The 26,327-nt window shown below is 33.5% G+C and overlaps 1 protein-coding gene across 1 annotated transcript; it reads right to left on the bottom strand.

Moving 5' to 3' along the window:
- Nucleotides 1-5,231: 5,231 nt before the first annotated feature.
- Nucleotides 5,232-25,080, bottom strand: LOC129256945 (pyruvate dehydrogenase (acetyl-transferring) kinase isozyme 2, mitochondrial-like). Its single transcript, XM_054895173.2, has 11 exons — nt 24,940-25,080; nt 20,112-20,183; nt 19,535-19,598; nt 18,816-18,936; nt 18,508-18,594; nt 13,428-13,505; nt 12,086-12,162; nt 11,614-11,715; nt 10,548-10,661; nt 9,951-10,064; nt 5,232-9,333 (listed from the first exon to the last, which is right to left on the bottom strand). Exons 1-11 carry the CDS (start codon nt 25,005-25,007, stop codon nt 9,190-9,192), a joined length of 1,041 nt encoding a protein of 346 aa, XP_054751148.1. The 5' UTR covers nt 25,008-25,080; the 3' UTR covers nt 5,232-9,189.
- Between the last annotated feature and the right edge of the window lie 1,247 nt (nt 25,081-26,327).

Consider the following 26,327-nt stretch of genomic DNA (forward strand, 5'->3'; position numbering starts at 1 on the left):
TTTTGGAATTAAATATGTTATTAATACTAGTTATGTGCCCCCCCCTCATGAGAATCACGTACAGCATTATTTGTAATGGGGATATTTCGTTCATATTCTTTTCTCTTTTTGGCCTTTTTTTTTAATTGCCAAATTCAAAATTTTACTGGGAACAAATTAACAATATGACTTTCTATACATCACTTTTAGGGACAAACTTTTTTTTATGGGGGTGGGGGTTGGGGGCTTGCCAAATATAATCAATGGTGGAAAAAATGATCTTCTTTTTAGTGACAACTTTATAAAAAAATTGTCAAATTTTACGCGAGACAAAATGACCTTCGATCATTGCTATAGTTAAAACCTTTTTTTTTTTTTTTTTTTTTTTTTTTTTTTTTTTGGGGGGGGGGGGGGGTTGCCAAATATCACGTGGAAAAATGACTTTCCCTTTTCTTATTTTTGTGGGGGGGGGGGGGGCTTGCCGAATATTACGCGGACAAAATGACTTTCATTTTGAGTGACAATTTTTTTTTAACTTGTCAAACTTTACGCGAGACAATATAATGACCGTTTTTTTTTTTTTAGTAAGAACCTTTTTTGGGAGTTGTCAAATTTTACTTGAGAAAATTCACCCCGCCCCCCCCCTACTTAATTTGGAAAATCTTGGATGCGCCTCTATATAGTTTGAATCATAATGAAGATTAAGATCATGCGTATATATAGCTTACATCCACGGCAGAGGCGTAAACCGCCGGGGGCATGCAGGCTGGCCCTTGATCCCCGGTCCAGTGGATTTCACAAAAAAAAAAACGGGATAAGAGAAAAGGAATGAAGGAAGGAAAAGAAAGAAAGAAAGAAAGAAAGAAAGACAGAAAGAAAGAAAGACAGAAAGAGAAAGGGAAGAGAAATAAAAGGCCATAAAAAAGCAAAAGGAAAGAAAAATGCATGCGAGAATAATTCAGAATGTTATGTCAAAATCTATTGCAAAATTGATATTTGTAATAAAATTGACAAAGGTTTTGCTCGCTCGCCTCTTCATCTGGTAGGCGCGTAGCTAGGGGCGGTGCCCCCCGAAAAGGTCCCTCCCCCCAAAAAAAATAAGGAGGGAATAGAGAAAATAAAAAGCGAAATGAGAAAAGGGGGATGTATATAACTTAGTTTATAATTGTTTTTCCTTTTTTTGGGGGGAAGGGGTCAAAACATTAACGTTATGTTTTTCTATAAATAGGTCTAATTGCTAAATATCCAGAGTTATCGAAACCCACCTGCTGATATTGCACTGGGGGTACACGATGGAAGGGTTAGGCCTAGGGGCCCCCGAAAGTTCTACAACCAAGATAAAAAAGAAATGAAGGGAATTAATGAAAAGAAAAGGAAAAGTGTAAGTTAAGATATCTATCTCAAATTTAGATTTGCACGAAAAGTTTTTTTCTCGCTTGCTTCACTCGCTTGGAACATATAAAGCAACTTTATTCCCACGCGCCATGTATGCCTACATTGGCCCTCTTTCTTTCTTCTATTTTATTTTTTTTTTACTCATCACGCTACCGTACTGCCACACACGGGTTTGCCCTAATGATCGTGGACAATCATAAAAAATATCATTTTCATACCATGTGACTGGGAAATTTTTGGCTCCACCCCCCCCCCCCCTCTCGATCCCTGTATCGATTTTGACTTGATAGGGGCCTATAGTACCTGATGGAATTTGCTTCATTCAATATAAAATCATAACGGATAGAACGCCTTGAATACAGGCCAAACAGCCTAACGACATTGCCGTGTCACGTGACAACCAGTATTAAACGAGAATGTGCACAACCCTATGGCGACAAAATTTGCCGCAAAAGTTGAGCAAGTTCTGGACAAAAAGGCTTCAATACCCCAAGAAAAGACCAGGCGAGTACTACTATATTTATACATTTTTTCAATTTAGTAATATCTAGACTAGAGTCTAATTTAAGAACAGATTTCGTCATGGAGCTCCATGGTAAGATCTAGTAATTTAAGTCCAACATTTAATTCGCGTGCACTCACTTTTTTAACACAGGAATTAATAGCCTTGGTGCTTAGAGTGTCCGGCAATAGGATACACTGCCATATATATCTCTATGCAGTCAACACAGAAATCCAGCACAAAAATACACGGATGGGACTGCCCCGTACCCAGACAAGTCAGAAATGATAGATCTACACTCATACATACAGTCATCTACGATCCTACGTCAGATCTTTCTTAAACTAAAAAAGATCTAACGAACCTAAGACAATAAAAAATCCGACAAAAATGCCTGCCAATATAGAAATATCACCTGTAGTATTTCATGGAAGAAAGAATAGTGCATCCTCCTGCGCTGCCATGGCCGGCCTAGCCTGCCGCCGCGCCACACCGGTTTTATGTCGTCAAATTAGCTTGATGAGATATCCGCGCGCGCGCCCATTGCGTTAACGCAGCGACATCGCAATCGCGTCGCCGGTCCCGAAGCCATGCCAGGCCGGCTGATACCTAGAGGGGAGGGGGCCCGAGGTGGGGGGTGGGGGTGGCAGTCAAATATATTTCTGTACACACGCGTGACCAAGGAATTTCCAAACACCCCCTAAACAAGTTTTTCGCAGGCTTTATTTACACATTTTGGCCCTTAAGGACGTTCCACAGTTATATTTGTTCGCATTATGATCTGCGCATAGTATACACTCTGCGCGCTGACGTCACAATGGATGAACAGGTGATTAATTAGCTGCAGGTATGAGCTGATTTTTCTCATCTTCTGCACTTTAACTGCAGATCCGATGCGTTATTTCATGAAGCTAAAAAATTGAATTATTCCATGGACCATTCAAAAAAATATTCTCTACAATTTCAAAATACTTTACTCTGCAGTGCTGCCAAGAATCACGAATATTAGCCCGAGTTTGAATAAATGGTAGAGTGGTTTTGATTTTTTCTTCACATAGATACTAAGCATTCGGCCCATTTTTGGTGTTTTAAAAAGCACATTTGCTCTAATAAAAATGCTGATAGTTTAAAAACAAGCACATGAACCCCTATTTTTTAATGTTTGTACCTCTTAGGTATACCTTCCTCTACAACTCTGCAAATTTTGGTGAAAATGACATGGATTTTGAATAAAGTGCAGCATTTATTGTACGTTTGTAGTTTGTTACTGAAATTTTACATTTTTTAGATTGGGATTTTGTTATCTTTTACGCCATTTTTAAGAACTGACAGTGCTGTTAAACTTAAAATTGCTAACAAATAGCACTATTAATAGATTCTCCATTCTAACGATACAATTATTAACTCTCTTGCGAAATTTGATGACCTTTTCATGTATTTTGAATGAGTAATGGAGGTTTAAACCCATTGTAGTAATCTTGGGCGGTCTAAAAATGCCAAATTCTTTTGAATGCGCAATTCTTAAGAACATCAATTTGGGTGAACTTTGAAGCTCTATAGCAAAAAATCAAGCACATGGACCTATGTTAATTTTTGCATATTTCGAATATTAAGGTTCTAAAGTATCTATGTGCAAAGTTTGGTGAAAATGACATGGATTTCACTTTAACTGTGGAACGTCCTTAAGGACGTTACACAGTTATGTTTGTGCGCATTATGATCTGCGCATAGTTTACACTCTGCGCGCTGACGTCACAATGGATGAACAGGTGATGAATTAGCGGCGGGTATGAGCTGATTTTTCTCATCTTCTGCACTTTAACTGCAGATCCGATGCATTATTTCATGAAGCTGAAAAATTGAATTATTCCATGGATCATTCAAAAAAAAAATCTACAATTTCAAAATACTTAACTCTGCAGTGCTGCCAATAATCACGAATATTACCCCGAGTTTGAATAAATGGTGAAGTGGTTTTGATTTTTTCTTTACGTAGATACAAAGCATTCGGCGCATTTTTGGTGTTTTAAAAAGCCCATTTGCTCTAATAAAAATGCTGATAGTTTAAAAACAAGCACATGAACCCCTATTTTTTAATGATTTTACCTCTTAGGTATACCTTCCTCTACAACTTGGCAAATTTTGGTGAAAATGACATGGATTTTGAATAAAGTGCAGCATTTATTGTACTTTTGTAGTTTGTTACTGAAATTTCACATTTTTTAGATTGGGATTTTGTTTTCTTTTACGCCATTTTTAAGAACTGACAGTGCTGTTAAACTTAAAATTGCAAACAAATAGCACTGTAAATAGATTTTCCATTCTAACGATACAATTATTAACTCTCTTGCGAAATTTGATGACTTTTTCATGTATTTTGACTGAGTAATAGAGGTTTAAACTCATTGTGGTTATCTCGGGCGGTCTAAAAATGCCAAATTCTTTTGAATGCGCAATTCTTAAGAACATCAATTTGGGTGAACTTTGAAGCTCTATAGCCAAAAATCAAGCACATGAACCTATGTTGATTTTTGCACATTTCGAATATAATGGTTCTAAAGTATCTATGTGCAAAGTTTGGTGAAAATGACATGGATTTCACTTAAACTGTGCAACGTCCTTAAACAAATTGTCGCCAAAATATGACCTCGGGGGAAAAAGCTTGGAGGAAAAAACATACCCTAAACACGTTTGGCTAGTCTTAAAAAAAAAAGCTTTTTGGGGAAAAAACATACCCTAAATACGTTTGACCCCGCAATTTACCATTGACCATACAGTCTTTCAAACCACCCTTTTTCAAGTTCCTGAATAGGGGGGGGCATAAATTTTATCTTTGCCTGGCAAGCCAAGGATAGGGGGAGGATACGTACCTCCTTGCCACCCCAAACACTTCCCAATCCTTAGTTTCTCTCAATGAAATTGCTTTTTTCCAATTTCTATGCCCCTGTCTTTAAGTGTCTTCATCTGTTTAAACCTCTATATTGTATCGGGTACCATACCATATATTTTTCCAAAATCTCAAATGGCCAAAAAGTTGCTTACTTTTTTTTGTGTATCTCTGCAAACTTCTGTAGGGTAAAGGAGAAAATCAATAGTTTACAGATGAATGTAGACAACTCTTTTGGCCATTAAGCCCATCAGGTTGAGATTTTTTTGGTATTATGTAGCTGAAACACCTCCATATTTGATACCTTTAGTGTACACCCCTTTTTGCATGTAAAGTAAAATAAAATTTGCATCCCATTGGTTTTTGATAAGGGCAAGGCCTTCTCTTTTTTTTACCCCTATAAAATTCAAGCCCATGCATTCTGTTTATTTCTCTCACACACTTGAAACACAAACAAAAAAGAAGCAATTTGATTTTGAATGTATTATTGCAGCTTTATTCACAGATCTTCACTATCTCAAGTAATTTATACCATTAACAAATAGAGTTGAGTATTTCACCAAAGCACATTGGTAACATATTCTTCATTAAAAAAAACCATTAGTCTGAAGTTTACAGAACCACACCTAGATTTTGTACTAGCTGAACCACAGGTGAAGAAGATAAATTTGATACAGGATTCTATGTTTATATAAATTTTGGTTACATATCTATAACCATTTCACCGCATCAAATATGAATATATCTGTTGTACCATCAAAAAGTATCATAAATCTGTAATATCATGCTGAATTCTTGAGAAGAAAAAAACATGTAATGGATAATATATCTTGGATCTGTATTTTGTGTTGAGGTAAAGGGCTCAGATATTATGTATTCTTGGGAAATTAAAAGAAGTTTTCAAGCAAATGCAAAACAGAGATAAAAGAAACTGTGTGAAAAAAAAAAGGAATAGCAATTTATAGTTTTAAACTTGAAGTAGACAGATTAACTGATTCTTGTATCAAACTCAAACTTTAATACTAGTTTCTAAATGGAGATTTCCAAACATTATTTCAATTGTAGCCTACCATACAATAAACAATATAAAATTTGAAAATTATTAGATTGTAATCTTATGAGCCTACTTTTAACTTCTCATACATGGCAATATTTCCTTTCATACATCTGAAACACCGGAGCAAGGTTTGTGTTACAGATTTATTTTACAGGCAAGAAGTCAAATTTTATTTTCAAATTACCTTCAACTTTCTTTGAAGAGGTACTATATGTCATTGAGCAGTGGACTCATCCTCGGATTAAATCCACAATTTCATGAGGGAGTACACTAACTGCTTATTAGGTACACTTTTTAACAAAAATTCTTTCACAAATGAATAAAAATATTATCACTTCAATGGGGGGGGGGGGGGGACAGGACAATTCTGAATATGTTTACAATAAACAAAGATAAAGGTTACCGCATTGAAGGAGGGGCAATTTCATTATCAATAAAATAATTTTTTTTGCTAAAAGCCTGTCTAAAGCTTTTGGTAACAGATCAATATTATGAACTATATTGAGCTGTAATTCTTAAATTTAAAGTGTAGTGACCATTGCCATTTTTTGATTGCCTAATCTTCTAAGAAAATATGAGATTTTTCTGTTAATGAACAAAAAAAATTCATAAATGCCCTTCCATCAATCATCACACAAATTTAGTAATTGTACATTAGAAAACTACATTAAAAAATACATAGATTGTATACTAAATTCACCCCCAATCCCATGCTCTCAAAGGGACCTCAAATTTTAACCCCAAATATCAAATTTTAGCTGGTAAATTTCACAAAACCTGTGTTATACATTTCAGTTAATTCAACTTATAACAATTAATGATCTTTCGCGTCATCAAAACTCAATAAAGCTTAGGAAGGAGAGGGCACATGCTTGATATTCACATCAAGATGTGAAGTAAAAGCAATTCAGTAAAATAACATTATCCTCATCCAAGTCCTTCAGAGAGCACCCAAAGCCATCAGTCACTGAGTCACCTAGTTGTTTTTTTAAATACCATTCTTGAACACTTGGGTAAAGTAATCTTGAAGTCAAACCATACATGTATGTGTAACAACAATAACCAAGGTATACTAGTAATTCGGAAAAAAAAAAACTAATACAGTGAAAAATTTGAAAATCATATTCTCCAGATAATTCACATCGTAATGATTTTGTGTTAGGTATTATTACCAATCTTTTTGGTAAATTTTGATAAAATTCAACATAAACTTGAATTTCAACAATTGAGTAATACTACAATGGAAGATTCTGTTTCTTTCTAGCATTCAATCCCATTCCTACTCTGGAAGACTAGCAAGCTTCTGAATTGCAATACTTCTCAAAGACAATAAGACTGGTTTATTTAACCACACATTGTGCTTTGCAATATCAAATGCATTTTCCCCAATCTCACTCTATTTTTATTGACAACTACCATCTTTTAGGAATGAACAAATATTCACTAATTACTGGGAACTGTTGCTGGGCTAGTTCACTGGAATATGGTAATACAAATGTTGGCAATACTATTAATTTATCCTATTACTATAGCGATTTAAATGTAATAGATGAATACATCTATCATAAATCGCACACCATCATGGTATGGTCCTTAGTAACCAAATGTAAGCTGTTAACACATACCTATGTGAACACTTTATTTGTGTGATTGATTGTTCATTCATGATGATCAATGCGATCAACATACAAAAATTCATCCCTGTGATCAATCTGTAATCTTTGAGCTACAGAAAGCTGGTTTACCATTGTTTTTGGTTGTTGTGGGTTTTTTTTTTAAGACCGTCTTGGGATTTGCAGGTATGTACTGATAAAACTAACACAAGAAATGGTATCAGTTTATATATAAAAAAAGCCTGTAATAAAAAAAATTGTGTATGGACAATGAATGCTTTTACACTATATGTTCAACTTCTGCATTTGGGAAAAAGGGCTTAAACAATTCTTTAAAAAAATAGTAGTTTAAAACTCTGGAAATTGATGGTACATAATCAATTGTTTATTGGAACAACTCACAAAAGGGATACCTAAAAAAGAAATTGATCAAGGCCGAGGGTCAAAATACTTGACGGGAAAGAAATCTACCCTGGCATCACTGTTTCTTTGTTGTTGTTTTTCCCTGCTTCTGCTTATATCAAAACCTACTTGTCAGAATTTAATTTACCCTTTCAACAACTTATCATTAGGATGGACAATTAGTGAATTCGTGAAATATTAGATCCAGTGACTGATTGAAGTAAGACCAAAGAAATTATCAATTATGATAATAAAAAAAAAAATCACAGCAGAAGAATAGACTGCCATTGCTACTTTACATTACTCATAAATGAATGTATATAGTTCATAACAATTACCCCTTGCAGCATTACTGATCTACACTGATCACAATAGATGTCAGTTACATCATTCTGGTTCTCAACATGCAGGACTACATTACAAAAAAGCCTCATGTACTGATTAAAACAAGTCAAGATATTCAAACAGCAACTAGCCATGATGGCTATCATAAAGTTATAGCATAGAAACATGAATAGTACCATGTCTGATGTACAGCAATAACATTGAGAAATGACCTTTAAATCATTGATAATCATATCACATTATGAATATAAATTACATAACTTATATACAATTTTATAAAAAAATATATGAAAGCTATTTACAAAGTTCCATAATTGATGTCTCCATATATAGTGTAGGAGTGCATCATGTGAATCGGCTGGCTTGAGGAACACTTTTTAAAATCACTTTTATATACATTTTATCACATTTCAGAATTGGTGAGCTTTATGAGGTCTTTCAAAATTTTGACTAAGGTCAAACCAATTTATTCTAAAAACAAAAATGATATATTGATATCGTGATAGAACATACTCCTCTTCAATTGGTTGATGGTTTGAAACCACTTAAAATGTAGGAAAGAACAAAGAATGATTTATAAGAAACAAAATGAAACATCATGCAATCATCATAATGCATGAGTTCAGGCAAATATTTCATTGTAAATATAATATATCAGATTGTACAATGCTTAATATAGATAGAAAGAAGTGCCAACAAAAAGAAGAAAAAATAGAATGCATTAAATGACTTTGATATTACATGCAATAGCTAATGTAACAACAGCATGTTAGGTGCATTCTAATTCAGCTTGATCAATCACACACACTATTTCCACAAGGCCACTACGCAGTAGGAAATTCTTTTATAGACTTTATACAGCCATATTTCATAACAGTCTTGGGAAGGGTAACATCAACTTGTCTCTTGTCATAATGCTTCATCCTCAGAAATGTTTTCTTCAGTGACATGAGGTATATTCTCTCCTTCTGGAATAGCTATACGAGAGCTTCATTAGTTCAAAGATCCTTTATTTCCCATATCTTTTGGTGGTGTAGTTCCTTATGAAATAACCTGGTGTACTCCAATCACTTGCAGGGGTAGGCGTCTTGTAGTATCTTGATACAGCACTGTTATAGATAGGTAGAAGCTCTGCAGCCTCACTTGATAGTACCTGCAAAACATTAAGTTTTCAATAATTCAGAGATGAATTCTTCACTTCTCATAATAAAGCTCACATTTCAGTAATGGGGGGGGGGGGGGGTGTAATGAATTAACTTGAATAGTAGCAAATCTCTGATTTGAGACATCAACACTCAAACATATTTAGGCATAAATTATGGTTGACATTTCATATTGGGTCTTGAAGATCACAAGCAAATAGTATTTTCTTCTCTATGACACATATTTGTATGCTTTCATGAAAGCAGAAAAGCTGCTGAAAATTATATTCAATTTCTCAAGTTGTTACATAAATACCATACGTGTAGATTTAAATGTTGATGATGGTTTTTAAAATTTGTAGAATAACCTATCATCATTTGAATCATAAAAGGGAAATAATGACAGATATTGGGTTTGTAATTAAAAATACTAATTTGGCCTTCCCATATAGACCTTATACATTGACCTCACCATGCCATCATTTTAGTAGGCTTAAGCTACTGCCTTGCATGCATTGATTGGTGACATGCAGCTTGTGTAGTTCTGAAAACTCTGTTTCATGCATATTCCTGTATCCTCTGAATCAGAACTGTTTCTCTCATTTTCATTATCATATGGAGTACAAACCTTGAGATAGACTACTGCATCTGTACCATAACCATCCATTGAGCTCAATGTTAAATCACCATGGAAATACTTGGCATACAGTCTTGAGAGGGGAAGACCATATCCATAGCCAGCCTAATTTGGCAAAAGGAAAACAAAGCAAAGCAAAAAAAAAAAACTATTAAGAAACTGAGATGAACAAGCTGCTATTTTGCATGTAAGTAAAGGAGTATTGAGGTAAAATTAATATCCTAGGGACAATGACTGAAAATTGGTGCATTTCAAAAGTACAATCCAAAAGAACTTAACCCCTAAATCATATTGCTGCTGAACCCTCTGGGCCACTACTCTAGTATCATCAAGGTAAAACTGAGCATATAATAAAAATAAAAACCAGAAAAACAAACGAGAGTGAATATAAAATGGTCTAATGTACATCAAGTGTCTCAGTCAGCACACACAGAATTAGAATAGACTTCCTTTTCTGTTTTTTTTAAATCAAGTTTTCAGTCATAGTGATTCTCTTCCAGCCCGAGATGATAACCAATGATACGTAAGTACAATGAATTTTCCAACAGTGTAAACAGAAGTTAGTTATATAGTAATGATGAAATTTACCAGAGGTGGTATTGTGCTAACACCAGGCTTTGGAGGAGTAGGGGCAGTAGAGTACATGTAGTTAAATAGCAGATCAATTTCACTCTTGGGGATTCCACCACCTTCATCTGATACCTACATAGAGAAAAGAAACAAAAACAAAACAAAAATAAAGCTTACTAACAAGATGTAATGATCAAAGATTCAATTTTCTACAAGTGCTTAAAAGTACGCTTCTAAATAGGCTTGGTAGGGGGTTCACTTTTTCTCACCATGAAGAATAGTATTGCAGCTACTTCCCTTTTCCACTTCTTTCCCATACTTCATTTACCTAAATTACTAATTGCTTTCCCAGTCTTTGTACAGGCTTATTCTGCATTAGGGTTGGGGATGGAATCACATATTATTTTATACTTGAATACAGGCTTCATTTTAATTGAACATATTATGCTTAAATATAATGACAACATATACAGTATACATGTCTGTACTCCCACCATAATTGTGATTTTTATGTCACTCTGTATATGTATATATGCATTTGTAATATGTAAACCTGATGTGAGATAAAATTTCCTTAACAATTAAATATATTAAATTAAACATATCAAAGGACTGTTGACCAACATGTGTGAGCAATGATAACACTTTATAAAGTTTACAAAAGAATCATGCAAAGAACCCATTTATTCAGATAAGAATCTATTTTGAAGGTGCCTTAGCATTGAGCACTACAAAATATATAACTAGATATGTTTTATCTTTAGTCATTGAATTGTAAACAACTATGAACATGTTGACTATAGACCCAATAAAGTTTGCTAACCCACGCAAATGTAGGACAAATGACAAAGAGGGAAAGATAAATAGTATGCAAGACCATTTGAGATATTATCTTATCAAGTATCTACCGGTAAATAAACATTGATCTAAGTTTTCATAACATCACTTTAGAGTTTCTAACAAATCAAAATATTTTGGCATTGCATAACTTTATTGCTGACTTCATACATTCAAATGTACCAAATATTGAACCCCCTCCCCCAATTACACATATTCATTTCTTAAAGCTTTGTCAGTGACTGACCTTAATGGTAACATCTTCCTTTCCTTTCGTAACCAGGATTCCTATAGGAGGGTATTCAGAGGCAGAAGGTCCTTTGTGCTCCATCACTGCACGCATTGCATTCTTCACAACATTAAAAAGGGTAGAAATAATACATTAAGAAGCAATATGGTTACAAACACATCAAAATGCCTATAAAGACACCTTCAAGATAAAAATCAAATCCCAAAGCTTATAAAAACAGATGAGAATGTATAAAAAAAAATCATGTTTAACATTTCTTTTTTTATTTTAAGACATTGAGCCCTGTTAATAAAAGCAAGTTATTCACTGTGTAACATTGCAAAAATTACTTTGATAAGAAATGAACTAAGTGATGAGTGTACATGTATGTGAGAAAGGGAAATATCTTGAATCAATATTTGACAAATAAATTGGAAATCATTGTTTTTAGAACACACATATTCAATTAAAAGAGGACAAGAGTACTTACCTTTAACAATTCAAACATGATATGATAGAGATGGGAAGGAACATACACCATACGTATACTGTCACTGCCGTCACGAGCTGTAGGAAGAGGGGAGTACATATAGAAAACATTATACATGGCACATACAGTTTTCATTTATTGGTCTTCACTTGACCCAATCAGAGTGAACTTGGATAAAATTAAGAAGAGAAATAAACAAGAGAATTTGTTTCGTGAATAAACACTCTTTTCTGTTTTCATTATTGACCATGTTCATTCAGCTGTATCTAAACCATTCAGGATGGTGAATTATTTAGTCTCAGATTTCATCACTTGGGATTCTCTTAATAGGCAGTATTGTTGCATTTTTCTTTCCAATGTGCATTAGAAATAATATATTGATAATTCTTTATAAGTTCAAAATTTACCAAATATTTGCATGGAAAGACAGTGACCTTTCCATAGTACTGACAAATTCAAAGTTTTATTGATTAATTTCCTTTAAAGTGTTAATATTGAATAAAGGTTACTTAGTAATTGCAATGAAAATGGGTATAGTGAGTGAAGATTTGTTTACCTTTCTGCTGTATATACGCTTTTTAGGACTTATCAAATTTACTGGGTTAAACCACAAAATGTACCAACATTGTCCTGAAGCAAAAATAACCTGTCCTTTTAAAATAACCTGTCCTTTTTGGGGTATACTTATTACACATGTTATATCCAATAATGTATATTCTTTCTATGAATATTCATGAGTATTCCAAATGAATACAGTTGGTGCTCACGCGACAAATTATATTTTCTATTAAATTTTCTGTGGGAAAACTATTCGGAGCTCAATAAATTTTTGAGCTTGCGCAGTACTCTCCTGGCAAAAATATTGAAAACTATACAGAGCTAACGCTGAATCCTGGACAGAGTGAATAGCAGGTTGTCTCTAGTGGGAAACCCTTGCAGTGTAGCGACACAGACAATGATCAGATTTCAATGTGCATGGTGGTTGAACAAATTTGGTCCAGAATATAGACCAACTTGGACAAAATCCCCAAATTTATTGTTCAAACTTAAAGAAGAGATATAAAACAAATATACTGTACCAGGCGTTTTTTAAGCACTAGTGGAAACTATTAATCCTCGGTTAAAATGGCTATATGATAAAAATAGTACCTGCCAGTCCCACCTCAGGAGAATAATTCCCTCTATATTTTCTCTTAGCCTGGAATATATATAATATTTGGAGACATCAAAACATATATAAATCTTTAAATGATAAGAGCCGACATCAGCATACATGTATCAATTCTCTTAAACCACACATATGTTAAACTCTATCAAACAAAGGAAAAAAAATTGTACTCACTATCAATCCACCTCACATCAATATTAGGTGAAGCAAGATAATATTGATCACAAAGGTACTTGGCACTGTCATATGCATCTAATAACAGAAATTCAAACAAAAGAATTGAGATTGATTAAAATATAGATCAAAGTGGTGCTTGACAAAGTTCTGACATACGATGAGGTTAAAGCACAGGTCTTATTTTTATTATCCAATATGGTATGCGAAAGGTATCTATTCTATCTCACAATTATATGATGGTGTTGGTAATGCAAAATTATTTGAAGATTTGGTTATCGAATTTAACATTCCTATTAGGGACCGTAGAAAATATGATTCTCTCATGAATGGAATTTATCTTAGCTGGTTTGATGATGCTATGCACACAGATGAAGATATTTTTAGGAAGATTGTTAATAATTTATTGATTCAAAAGAAAAAACCTAAACATGCGTATGATATGCTACAAAAAAAGTATTGTACTTCCAATACTAAGAGGGAGAGTAAGTGGGAGGAGCTTTTTGGGCACCAGCCTAAAGAGATAGACTGGTCCATAATACACAGGGATAACTTTAGTTGTACAATAGAAACTCAACTGAGAAGTTTTTATTTTAAGATTTTTCACAATGCTATTGGAGTTAATGCTTTTTTGTTCAAGATAAGGAAACGAGATTCCCCCAATTGTTATTTTTGCTCAGAAGAACCTGAAACATTGGATCATTTATTTTGCAACTGTAATAAAGTAGTCCCTCTTTGGGAAAATTTGATGGATAAAATATATACTAATTCTGACATCTCCCGGGAATTAGTATTTTCAAAATTTAATTATTTGTTTGGTGTACATACGGGAAGTATACATGACTCTTGTATTAATGTTCTATTTTTGTATTTGAAATTTTACATTTACTCATGTAAATTTCAGGAGAAAGAACTGAGGTTTGAGGTTTTTATCTCAATGGTTAAATCAAAACAAAATGTAGAATACAAGATAGCTCAAAAAAAGAATAAGTTGGGTGCTCATTTCAAGAAATGGAGCATACAGTTTTAAGGAAATTTATCCTGGTTCAATTATTTTACTTATTTTGTACGTGTTATGCAGTAATGAGGGTCCTCTTTTTAAACGTAGGAAAGTATGAAGAAAGTTAAACTTTATGCAAGCTTTTAACATTGGGAAGACGTGCGTGTGTGTGTGTGTGTGTGTATGTGTGAGTGGTATGGTGTGAGGATGGGTGTTTGTGGCTGATTATTAAGTTAATTTGAGATAATTTAGCTTGTTAATGTCAATGTGTTTAAATTGTCTTGAACTTATTGTCAGCCTATATTGTTTGTAACTGTTATTTTATGAAAACCAATAAAAACAAAAAAAAAAAGAAGGAAAAAAAAAAGTTCTGACACACGCATCTTATTCAAATAAAAGATGTGAAATTGATTACAATAGTACATACATTGTAGCACTGTCAAGTTTAATAGAGATTGAAATAAATGATTTGGGATTTGTTATAGCATTTGATCATAATTACTTTTACTATTATAGATATCTAATGACAAAGATTTTTTAAGGTAATTGACTAATTAATATATCATTTATACTGGTATTATGTACAAAGATCAATATTCAACAACAAGTGAGGATTGATGAGTACATGTATAATGTAAAAAGTCTCAGGAAACCAATTACATTCAAATCACAGGTACTCCAATATCAAAGTTTTCTGTCCTTTTTTAATAAAAATATCAAGCCTGGGATTCCCAAAGTAAAAAAATGGATGCCAATTATTATCATAGATTATATTAGAAAATCTTGTGTGTAAATATGGGAGGAATAAAGTCTGTGATCATATACATCTGGTCCTCATTCACTTCAGGTCTGCTGCTCACCACTGAACATATATCAAATCTTGTGTTGTTTTATTAGATATAGGTTTCAGGAAGTCAATGTCAAAACAATATTGAGCACTGTTCCTACAGGAAGATGTCAGCCTTGTTAGGTTATAGTGTCAACCTTGGATATTGTACCATCTATAGTGTAGCATAATAGGAATGAAATGGATTATGGCCAGGGTTGGCACGTTTTAAACGGTGTGTTTTAAAACATGTTTTAAAACGCGTTTTAAAACACTTCATAGACTTGTGTGTAATAAATATGCATGGTCATGGATGTGATTTTAGATGAATATTTTTTTACTCTTACTTCTTAAGAGGTATATTATTTTCTTCTAACTAAATCTCTTTCTCAACACCACTCTTTTCTCCTCTCTCTTTCCCCCTTTCTCCATCTTTGTCATGTTCCTTGAAATCCTCTTGTTCCATTGTGCACATCAATCTATTACCCCTTTCATTTAAGAATATTCTCATTATAACAAACATCTGAGTGATGTGCTCACTTTTTAGACAGAGAAAGAAACACTACAATGTATTTAAAATAAGCTCAAATATGTAGTACTTGAATAAAATGGAAGTGTTGCACAAGCATAATAACATTTTACAATTAGACTGTAAAACTGACATTGTATTCTTGAGGTACACAAAAGCAGGTGAAACTGCGCTTCGTAAAGATGAAGGAAAGTACTTTGATTCAGTATAAGATAGTCAGCTAGCAAACCTTAATGGAAAAGTCCACCCCAAGAAAAATATATGCTGAGAATTTCGTCAAAATCGGATGTAAAATAATGAAGTTATGACATTTTAAAGTTTTGCTTAATTTTGCAAAACAGTTATATGCCCATCTTGGTTGGTATGCAAATGAGGGGACTGATGACATCACTCACTATTTATTTTGTATTTCGTTGTTTTCTCATTGCAATGTGAAATAAAGTTTTATTCCTCCCTGAACATGTGGAACTACCATTGTTTTTATTTTTTGATTCAGTCAAGTAGGCCATTATTATCAAATCTGAATCTGAAATTGTATTGTTCAAACAATAAAAAACAAAGAAATAGTGAGTGAGGGACATCACACAACTCTCTCATTTGCATATCACTGAGATATTATTACTGTTTCGTGAAAAATAAGCCAAACTTTAAAATGTCATATATGTACCGTAACTTATTTTAAATCTGATTTCGATGAAATTTTCAGCATATACTTGTTTGAATTTTCTCAACTGATTGAAATCAACATTTTTCTGGGGTGTACTTGACCTTTAACCCTAACAATCCCAGGGGACTGTAATAGCCCCCTAAAAAAATTTCTATGATTAACCCATAAGCACGACAGTGCCACGCCATATTGTTCAAGACTATTTTTGGGATGCATGCATGGGTATGCGATTATGATATTACACAAGTGCATATCAGACCCCAAATTGCTCAATAACATGATTTCATGTAAAAAGCCAATGCAAATTCATACATGATTGGAAAATTATTGCCAATAATTTCCAATAAAAAACGATTGAAAAAAAACCTAAAACTAACCAAAAAAACTGCACATAAGAAATATTTAAAGAAAAAGTTAAAACAAACATTAAATTAAAAAAAATATTTTGATCAGAATTCCTCAATTAAAGGTCAAGTCCACCCCAGGAAAATGCTGACTTGAATAGAGAAAATCAAACTAGCATAGTGCTGAAAATTTCATCAAAATCGGATGTAAAATAAGAAAGTTATGACATTTTAAAGTTTCGCTTATTTTTCACAAAACAGTGATATGCACAACTACGTGAGCCAGTCGATGATGTCCATCCCTCACTATTTCTTTTGTTTTTTATTGTTTGAATTATACAATATTTCATTTTTTATAGATTTGACAATAAGGACCAACTTGACTGAACCACATAGAATTAAACAATGCTAATTCCACATGTTCAGGGAGAAATTAATCATTGTATCACTTGACAATGAGGAGAAAATAAGAATATTTCACATTTCATATAATAATATACAAAAGAAATAGTGAGTGGATGACGTCATAGTCTCCTCATTTGCATACAAGCCAGGATGTGTATATAACTGTTTTGTGAAATTAAGCAAAACTTTAAAATGTCATAACTTTCTTATTTTACATCCGATTTTGATGAAATTTTCAGTGTTATGCTTGTTGGATTTTTCTCTTTTTATTCAAATCATCTTTTTGTTGGGATGGACTTGTCCTTTAAAGAAATAAGCAGTTCAAGGGCTTTATTTATAGATTTAAATGCAAACTTGTATTTCGTGCACTAAAATCTGCATAATTAATTAAAATGAAATGAAGCATATTGATTAAATGAAATTAAGCTTTGAAAGCCCATAGTCTATACATTATTTCATTAATACATTGTGCAAATTCTTCTCACCCCTATAGATTGACAAGACTCAAAAGTATATATGTATATGTATGAGGAATGAACTTATAAAATGTCAACTTACTTTTTTGCATTCAATTTCAATGATTTAGAGTAATTTGGGGGGAAATATGAACTTTTCTATTGGAAATTCAGTAACAAAAATTGTAGTTATATCTTACTTACTCCAAAAATGTATTTAAAACATCAAGAGCTTAAACTGTACTGTATTAGGTGTATAGTTTAATTGATTTACAGAAAATTTCATCGTTCGTTGGAAAAAAAAAATGTTTTAAAACAATAAAAAACGTTTTTTTCGTTTTTTTAATAAAAAATGTTTTTTATTACAACCCTGATTATGGCTGTATTGCAGTGTGGTACTGTTCATTAAATGTATACCAATACTGAAAAATAAACTTACCTTGAAGAAATAAAATTATTAAAGCAAAACGAGGTAGGGCTCGGCAATTGATTCAGTTTAATGGGAATGAGCAAAGGAAATGAAAAAAGCTATTGCTGAAAATAAATTTCGATTGCGTGAATTCCATTTCACCAATCTCATTTACACCACCACAGGAGTATGCTGGTATGTACATGTGTTAGGAGGGATGTTGATTAGTTCTTAAAAAGGAGGTGGATGATCAGCAGGGTGACCAAAGAAGATATGGAAGAAACAAGTGGTGAAGGAGAGTATGAAGGTCAACTATACAAGGATGTACTGAATAGGGGAAAATGGAGGGGGGATTGGGTGGAACAGTGTGGTAAGACTGGCCATCCTTGTAAAAGGGAACTCCTGGTAAACCACATAAGAAATCTGTATTACTACTACTCCTTACCCCTGATTACAGCTACAATGTCACAACTTGGGTCTATACTGCCAACATGGAGTGGATGTGTCTTGGGTGTATGTCCAAACATCAATGCTGGAAAATAGACAGGAAAACGCATAAAAATCAAAATATTTTAGAAGTTAACTATCATATCAGTCATCTTTTTTAAAAGATTTTCTGCACAAAATCCCCATATTTTGGAGCTTTCCAGGCAAAAAAATAAATGTGATTCTAAAATGTCATATACAGAAAATATTTAAATACAGTATATTGTGTCACCTTGCAAATGGCCTTTTAAAGGTTTCATTACTTACTGTGTTGGTTGATGAGCATCCTGATACTTATTCTTGAGATGTAGAATCTATCCAAAAAATACTGTACATTATTCTCTTCATGTTGGTCTACCTTGTAGCTTTCTCTCATTTCTAGTATACCCTGCAAAATGAGAAAACAAATAAAACATAAATGAATATATAAGTTTCCTTTCTAGATTTCAACAGCAGGCAATGAGTACATTAAAAGCCTGTAGCTAAATTCATGGTTTTTATAGCATTTAATTCCATATCTCATAATTTTGAGCATTTGTTAAAAAGGGGCACTTACATGTATATATACATCATGTATGCACATGATCAGGTATCACAGAGTCGTGATACCTTGGATGTTGTCTCGTAGAACCTTGCGAAGACGCCTGGCACCACCCTTTCCATGATAAGTCATAAGCAGTTTAAAAACTTAATTCTTACTGCCATTTTATAGACATATGACAGACATGTATGAAGACTTTGGGTTCATATACATTAAAAAAAAGTTATTGTATTTCTGCAAACTACCTGTAGAACTTGGGGACCATACAGAAAACACATGTAGAAGCTGAAGGCTACTTTGCCCCTTCAATGTCCAAAATTAAAAACTTTAATTACGTTTAATACAAAAGATATTTTGGAATGTAAATCAGTAGGACAAGAAGTCCCTGTACAGAAACACAAGAACATTTTCAACAGTTGTTAAAACTTAGAATTAAGATTTATACCTGTGCCATTGTCTCAACAACATTGACGTGCCTGTTCCTAATTGTAGTGAGTTGATTGATGTAGCTGAGATGAAATAAACAAAAAAAGAAAGAATAATGACAATAAGAATCTGGTTATATGTAAGGCTGTTAAGACATGTATCTACCGGTAAGTATTTAGAGGTTTATTTTTACTCTGGTCATTAAATTCAATCAGTCAAATGACATATTAATTTTCAAACATTTATCTACATGTAGCATAATTATTCCACATATGCCATATACCGGTAACCAACATGAGCATTGAACATGTGTGCAGGGTTTCAAAAGAGTAGAACCTGTTCAAACTTTATGTGATGACTTAGAACATAAAACACAGGGGCCCTTTAAAAGTCGTTCTCTGATATATAAATTTATATATTCCAATACAAATACCCATACCCATGATCACTCATACCAGTATATATGTACTTACTTTCGTTTTAATGCTAAAAGAGGATAGACTACGCAATACATTCAAGTGTGCACAGGCAATATTACATAATTGTTAATATTTATGCTCCCCTTCCAGTTGATAAGTTATTCTGAGATTACATACTGTGATAAAATTGTCTCATGTTCTTCTGACTTTTCTACATACTCCAGCAATTCCTCAAATGTTTGTTGATACCTAAATAAGGAGGAGAAGATATATTTACATGTAAGTTCATTATCATTGCTGTACTAAATACAAGGGATTGCATTGAAATAATTGATAAGAGTAGTCTCTACAGCTATTCATTGCCACTGGAAATCTTTTAAAAAAAAGATTGAAGACCTTGTTTAGCCAAAGAAACAAATATTTTACAAAGAATCCTGATAAAAGAAACAAATATTTGAGGCTTCCATGAAAAAGAAACAAATCTCATGTTCCAGAGGTTCATAAGAAATGCAGGTGAAAGGAGGAGGAGGGGCCGGGGGGGGGGGGGGAGCCTCATAGCTTTAAATTGCACTATCTTTTGGGTCATTAAAAAAAATAGATAATCACAATTCATAAAAATTATGTCTCAATCATCATTCAGCTCTCAGCCTCATACAACCTCAATGATAAAAAAATCCAGATAGATTACAAATGAGTGTGACCGCAAAATTAATAGTACATTACATGTTACTATTTTACGTATTCATGCAAAAGCATCGCAAGCTACCAAGCACATACTGGGCACAGGCCATCCATCAATAATATTGTCCTCATAAAATGTCATAGAAAATCATGCAAGGAAGCAAGGCTAGGCCAAAAGATGGTTGAGACTTGAGACAATGAATTTTTTTTCCTATAATCTGGTACAATGAAAAGAGATACAGTGGTATTTACAAATGGGTTTCATATCATTATAAGCAATGTACATGTAGGTCCATGGTCATAGGAAGGACATGATAACCATGTGTACATCAACACATGCCATCAAACCTTTCACAAATAATAAAGGGATCAAACTTCAGCCACCAGACAGAAACTAAATAATGTTTTGGTCATGGTGACATTCATTCAGCCACAATTGATGATGATGATGATGATACGTTGTTAAATCTAGAATTAAAAACAATGAAAATCTTGCACTATGAAATGTTACATAGTATTGATTGGGGCTGTGATACTACAATTTAAGTATAATGGAAGTATTGAAAAATGAGAACAGAACAACATTTTTTTGCAGAACTTCTGGCAACAAATAAGGGAGTATTAATTGTGTTTTCAAAAGACTAGTTAGATCATTGTCTGATTTTTTTTCAAAATTTGATTTATACCGTGTGAGTAATAAAAAACTTGACACCACACAAATCCCCAATTTAGCCCTTTGAACACTGAATTAATTGGGAAGGTCGTGACCCTCACCCTGAATTATTTGGGCATTATCGGCAAAATGAAAGAACATAATTTGAAATAAATGATCTCCTATTCTCATGATTCGAGTCCCGCCATGTCAGCGGCACCTCACTCCACTGGTACGCGGCCTGGTGCGGCTGATGCTGTTTAGCTTCCCATACTAACGATAATCTTAAAGTTTGTCTCAAAATCACTGCTTTGAGGGCAGTAAAATTCAACAATAACGTATGCATGGTCCGTCTACGCCTCGCCGTTTATTATCGCACAATCCTGCTTGGTAGGGTAGTATATTTTGGTCATTTTTTATGCTAAAACTTTATAAATCATAAATGAAAGCAAATTGTCAACAAAATTATAAACTGAAGTTATTGACTGAATATCTCTAAAATGATGTCATGTTTAAAGGTCACCTGGTACTTAAAAGCCAAAGCTTTTCGAATCACATGACTTGAAGCCGGTATTCTGGCTTTTTGGGTATATGCGCGTTCACTGTGAAGCCGGTATTCCAGCTTTTTGGGTTCAAAGGGTTAAGAAAAGATGTATGTCATGAACACATAATAATTATATATGGCCTAAGAGTATGTTCTCCCAAATAATTTGATACCATATTTATGTGGTATGTGTTAACACTTGGATGATCAGGAGGTATTCTTTGCAGTGATGTAAATTTTGATTTGTGCCAAATTAAGGCATGATTGCAATGAATGAATCCAGATCTCAAATGTCATAATCCAACAAGGGTTGCACTACATTACTTTGGCGCAAATCAAAATTTAAAAACATCACTGCAAAGAATACCTACTGATTATCCAAGCATGAATGAATGAAAGTACATTTAATTCCAACGACAAGGCAAAAGCGATTTTGTGTCTCGCCCACTTATGAAAATAACCAGAAATATCGTGATTTGCGAGGGCACGCAACAGAATTGTATCGAAACTTCATCGTGATTATGTGAAATGACTGGGATGGAATAACACTTGTCATAAGAGCCTTGCACGTAAACTTTAATGTTGACGTGAAAATGACCTTTGACCTTATCATGTGACCTCCGACTGCAGCATAACATGCAGGTCCCCCAAGTCCATCTACCATCCAAGTTTGGTTGAAAAGCGACTTACGGTTGCAGAGTTCGGTGTCATAAGAGTCTTGCATGTAAACTTTAACGTTGACCTGAAAATGACCTTTGACCTTACCATGTGACCTCCGACTGCAGCATAACATGCAGGTTGTCTAAGTACATCTACCATCCAAGTTTTGTTGAAAAATTACCTACGGTTGCGGAGTTAGGTGTCATGAGAGAGTCTTGCATGTAAACTTTAATGTTGACCTGAAAATGACCTTTGACCTTACCATGTGACCTCCAACTGCAGCATAACACGCAAGTCCCCCAAGTCCATCTACTATCAAAGTTTGGTTGAAAAGCGACTTACGGTTGTGGAGTTATGTGTCATTAGGTTTGTGACGGACGACAGACGACATTTGGATCCCTAAGTCTCGCCTTCACCTCTGGTGGGCGAGCCAATAAAAGCATCGATACATTTTAAGAACTTGAACAAAACAATGGAGGTAGCAACTCAGAAAGCACAGCTTGTGATGAGTGCACCGTGACATAAACAATAAATACATAATACATGAAGGAAAAAAAAAGCTTATCTAAACAGAGTACAATACAAAACAGGGGTAAAAAAAATATTAAAAAAAAACATGGCAACTTTATATAAAATACTAGTATATCATTTGAAAAAGAAAATAAATCGTCAAACAAATCATCCCACAATTAAAACTACAAAGCAAATCACAAACATTTAGGGACCAGACAAAAGTTTTTTATTAAGTTTTGTCTTAAAGTTATTCAAAGTTGGTGCATTTCTGATGTCTGTAGGGAAATTGTTCCACTTTTTTGGACCTATAAAACAAATATGTTGATAAGAAGAGGTCCTGTGTCTTGGCAATGCATTCCACAAAAATGTGGTATCAAATTATTTGGGAGAAGTTACTCTTTCCAGCCATATATGATGATTATGTGTTCATTGGACATTTTATTCTTAAATTTGTGAGATGTCAAGTTTTATTTTTTTACTCACACGGTATAGTAATAATGCTCCCTTTAGGCCAAATAAATCTGCTCCTCTATATCTGACAAATTTTTAATAATCAAGTAGGCAGAATTTACCCAGAACCAATGCTTCACCACCCCAAAAATATCCCCCCCCCCCCCCCGTGGAGATGCGACACTAATTAAAAGTAGACAACATATTTACATTGCACAGAATGAATTTCAAGGTCTATGTTTTCCTATTTATCATGTCAGATGAAATAATGTATGTTTATCATTTGCAAATAGCAATAAAATCCACCAATTCCTATATGTAATCAAATCAAAGAGAGGATTGGGCCCCATAAGTAGTTATGATCGTTTTATTATGATGACATCTCAGTTTATATTCAAGTGAACGTGCAGGTTTAACTTCCTTTAGATAACAGACTACATTATACAGGAAACTGAAAAAGGATGTGAATAATGGAATACTTGGCTTCCCCAAAAAATTCAAAATAATGTCCATGACTTTGCTTTGTTAAGTAGAACAAAGTCTAACAATTTATCACTTACAGTACATATATTACTTGTAAATGATGTAGTTCAAATGATATAAAAAGTTCCTATGGCCTACATTTTACTGTACAATGTCAGAAGTGAAATAAAAAATCATGTATATACAATTCCATCAGTACTATTAGAAGTGGATTAACCCTATTTTAACTGGGCTATTTTAGACCAGGATATACATGGGGGTCAAATTGACCCCCTCAGATCTCAACCGCTGATTGAGTGATCGCTGCGAAAATAGAGCTAGATGTAAACTACAAGACTATAGAGTAAAATTTTCAAAAAATTTATTGATCATATTTTTTGTTCATGCAAATGAACATATGAAATTTTGGTGAGAGTATCAAATTTTACATTTTCTAACAAGTATATACAAAAAAATTGCAAAATATAACTAATCTCTTATGTATTTCATCGTACTTTTAATTCTGATGTATTTCTTTATTTTTTCAAACCTTTGATTTTCATTGTTTTTATCCGATGAACTTTGTCAGGGACCGTTTTGAGATCATAAATAGCATATAACAAATCCATCTTTTCAAACAAAAGTAGAAATAATCATTCATTCATGATTGTTGGTTGAAAAACACAATTTGCATTGACTTTGTACATGGAATCACGTTTTTGAGCAATTTTGAGTCTGACATGCATTTACAAAATGTTGAGTAATTTCGGCACTGCGTACCTGGGCGTCGCAAATTTGGTCTAAAAGATGCGCAAGACTTGAAATTAAAAAGTCAGCAAGGGGCGCTGTCAAAAAATTTGGCACGACAGCGTAGTGACGAAATCTGTCAAGGGGGGACAAATTGACCCCCCGTTAAATAAGGGTCAATGATGGTTAGAATATTGATTTACCGGTACATGTTCATGTAGGACTCTGTTAAGAGGGCCTGTAGGAACAATTACATTTGTATTAGTTTTTACCAAAAAATGCACGTTGAATCTTACCATCCTTGTACCATACGAACAGAAGGCATTTGTAAAAGCTTTTCAGGAAGTAAATTGATCTCTTTCATGATGTTGGCAATCCTGACTGGAAGTTCTTGTCTCAGGAATAAAAATGACTTGGCAGAGTCAACATGTTTACTCTGACCTGTGTTTTAAATAAGATTTAAGAAATGAAAGAGAAAGAAAAACATTGATTAGTACGCTTTATTATACAATATTTCAAAACATGATGTTAAAATAAAACAAGTGCTTACATGAATGACTGTATTTGTACTTTGATTTAAAGGAATCACATTTGGTATGTCATTCAAGATTTTGCATCGCCACTCTCAAAGAAATAAAATGAATCATGTTTTTAATTGTGCTCTTTAGAAGTTTTTCATTTTTTAATAGACAAAGTTTTAAAAGTTTGTTAATTTACAGCAGTTACTAGGTTTTTTTTAACATTCTGTTCACATAAGTTCTCAAGTCATATCATTAAAGTAGAACACATTGCTGACAAATACAGAGAAAAATACTACACTTTTTTGAAATTCATGTCTTGAAAGGCAAAATTAATGTCTCCTCATTGGTGGTGCATCAAAAAGGTAACCAGAAATCAAAGGTAAAATAAGAAAACCGGTATTTAAGCAAAGTTTGATGGAAAAATAAATAAACATGTGAACTTCATCATGTTTGCAGACACACTTGAAGGCATGAAGCATATTTTGCATACAATGGGGCAGAATTTCCAGATAATCAGTCCGGTGCTGGTACTGAATTACCATAATGTACTGATAAAATTTGAAATTGAATTCATTCCAGTTTCATGAAGACATCATGTAAACACATCATGTAAACACAATCACAGTAAAGCATTCATTTTCAAATTAACTTTTTTTTTAAATGAGTATGGTAAGCTTAATTTAAATGTAGTTCATTTTGTGGCTCCTGACTTTATCATGTTGACAACTTGACATACTGGGTAAACATATACTGATGATAGCGTCTTTATTTATATTTTAAAGGCCTTGTAAGCTTTGTGAGGTTTTTAGTTGTAAGAATGTCATAAGAAAACTGGAATAATTTAAAGGAAAATGAAACCTTCGGAACAAGATAGCTTGTGTGAAAACAGAAAAATCAAAGAAACAGATCAAAGAAAGTTTGAGGAAAATTGAATGAATAATAAGAAAGTTTTGAGCATTTGAAGTTAAGATCATTATTATAATGTAGATCCTCCAATTGGCAATGCGACAAAGATGTGTGATATCACATGTGAACAACTTTCCCATTGCTTTTGTATATATTTCACTTAAAATGCCTCTTTTGTCACATCTATCAGTAGATCATTAATTCTTTTTATAGGAGGGCTTGTAATACAGATTTTCAAAGAATATATTATGGATAGA

The sequence above is a fragment of the Lytechinus pictus genome, chromosome 3, assembly GCF_037042905.1.
Source record: "Lytechinus pictus isolate F3 Inbred chromosome 3, Lp3.0, whole genome shotgun sequence".
NCBI classification, from domain to species: domain Eukaryota; kingdom Metazoa; phylum Echinodermata; class Echinoidea; order Temnopleuroida; family Toxopneustidae; genus Lytechinus; species Lytechinus pictus.

Coding starts and splice junctions, on each gene's coding strand:
- LOC129256945 (XM_054895173.2), bottom strand. CDS start 25,007: ATGAAAGAGATCAATTTACTTCCTGAAAAGCTTTTACAAATGCCTTCT. Junction 13,506..18,507: donor CATTGTAGCTGTAATCAGGG/GTAAGGAGTAGT, acceptor TTCTGTTATTAG/ATGCATATGACAGTGCCAAG. Junction 10,065..10,547: donor TTAGCACAATACCACCTCTG/GTAAATTTCATC, acceptor TTGCCAAATTAG/GCTGGCTATGGATATGGTCT.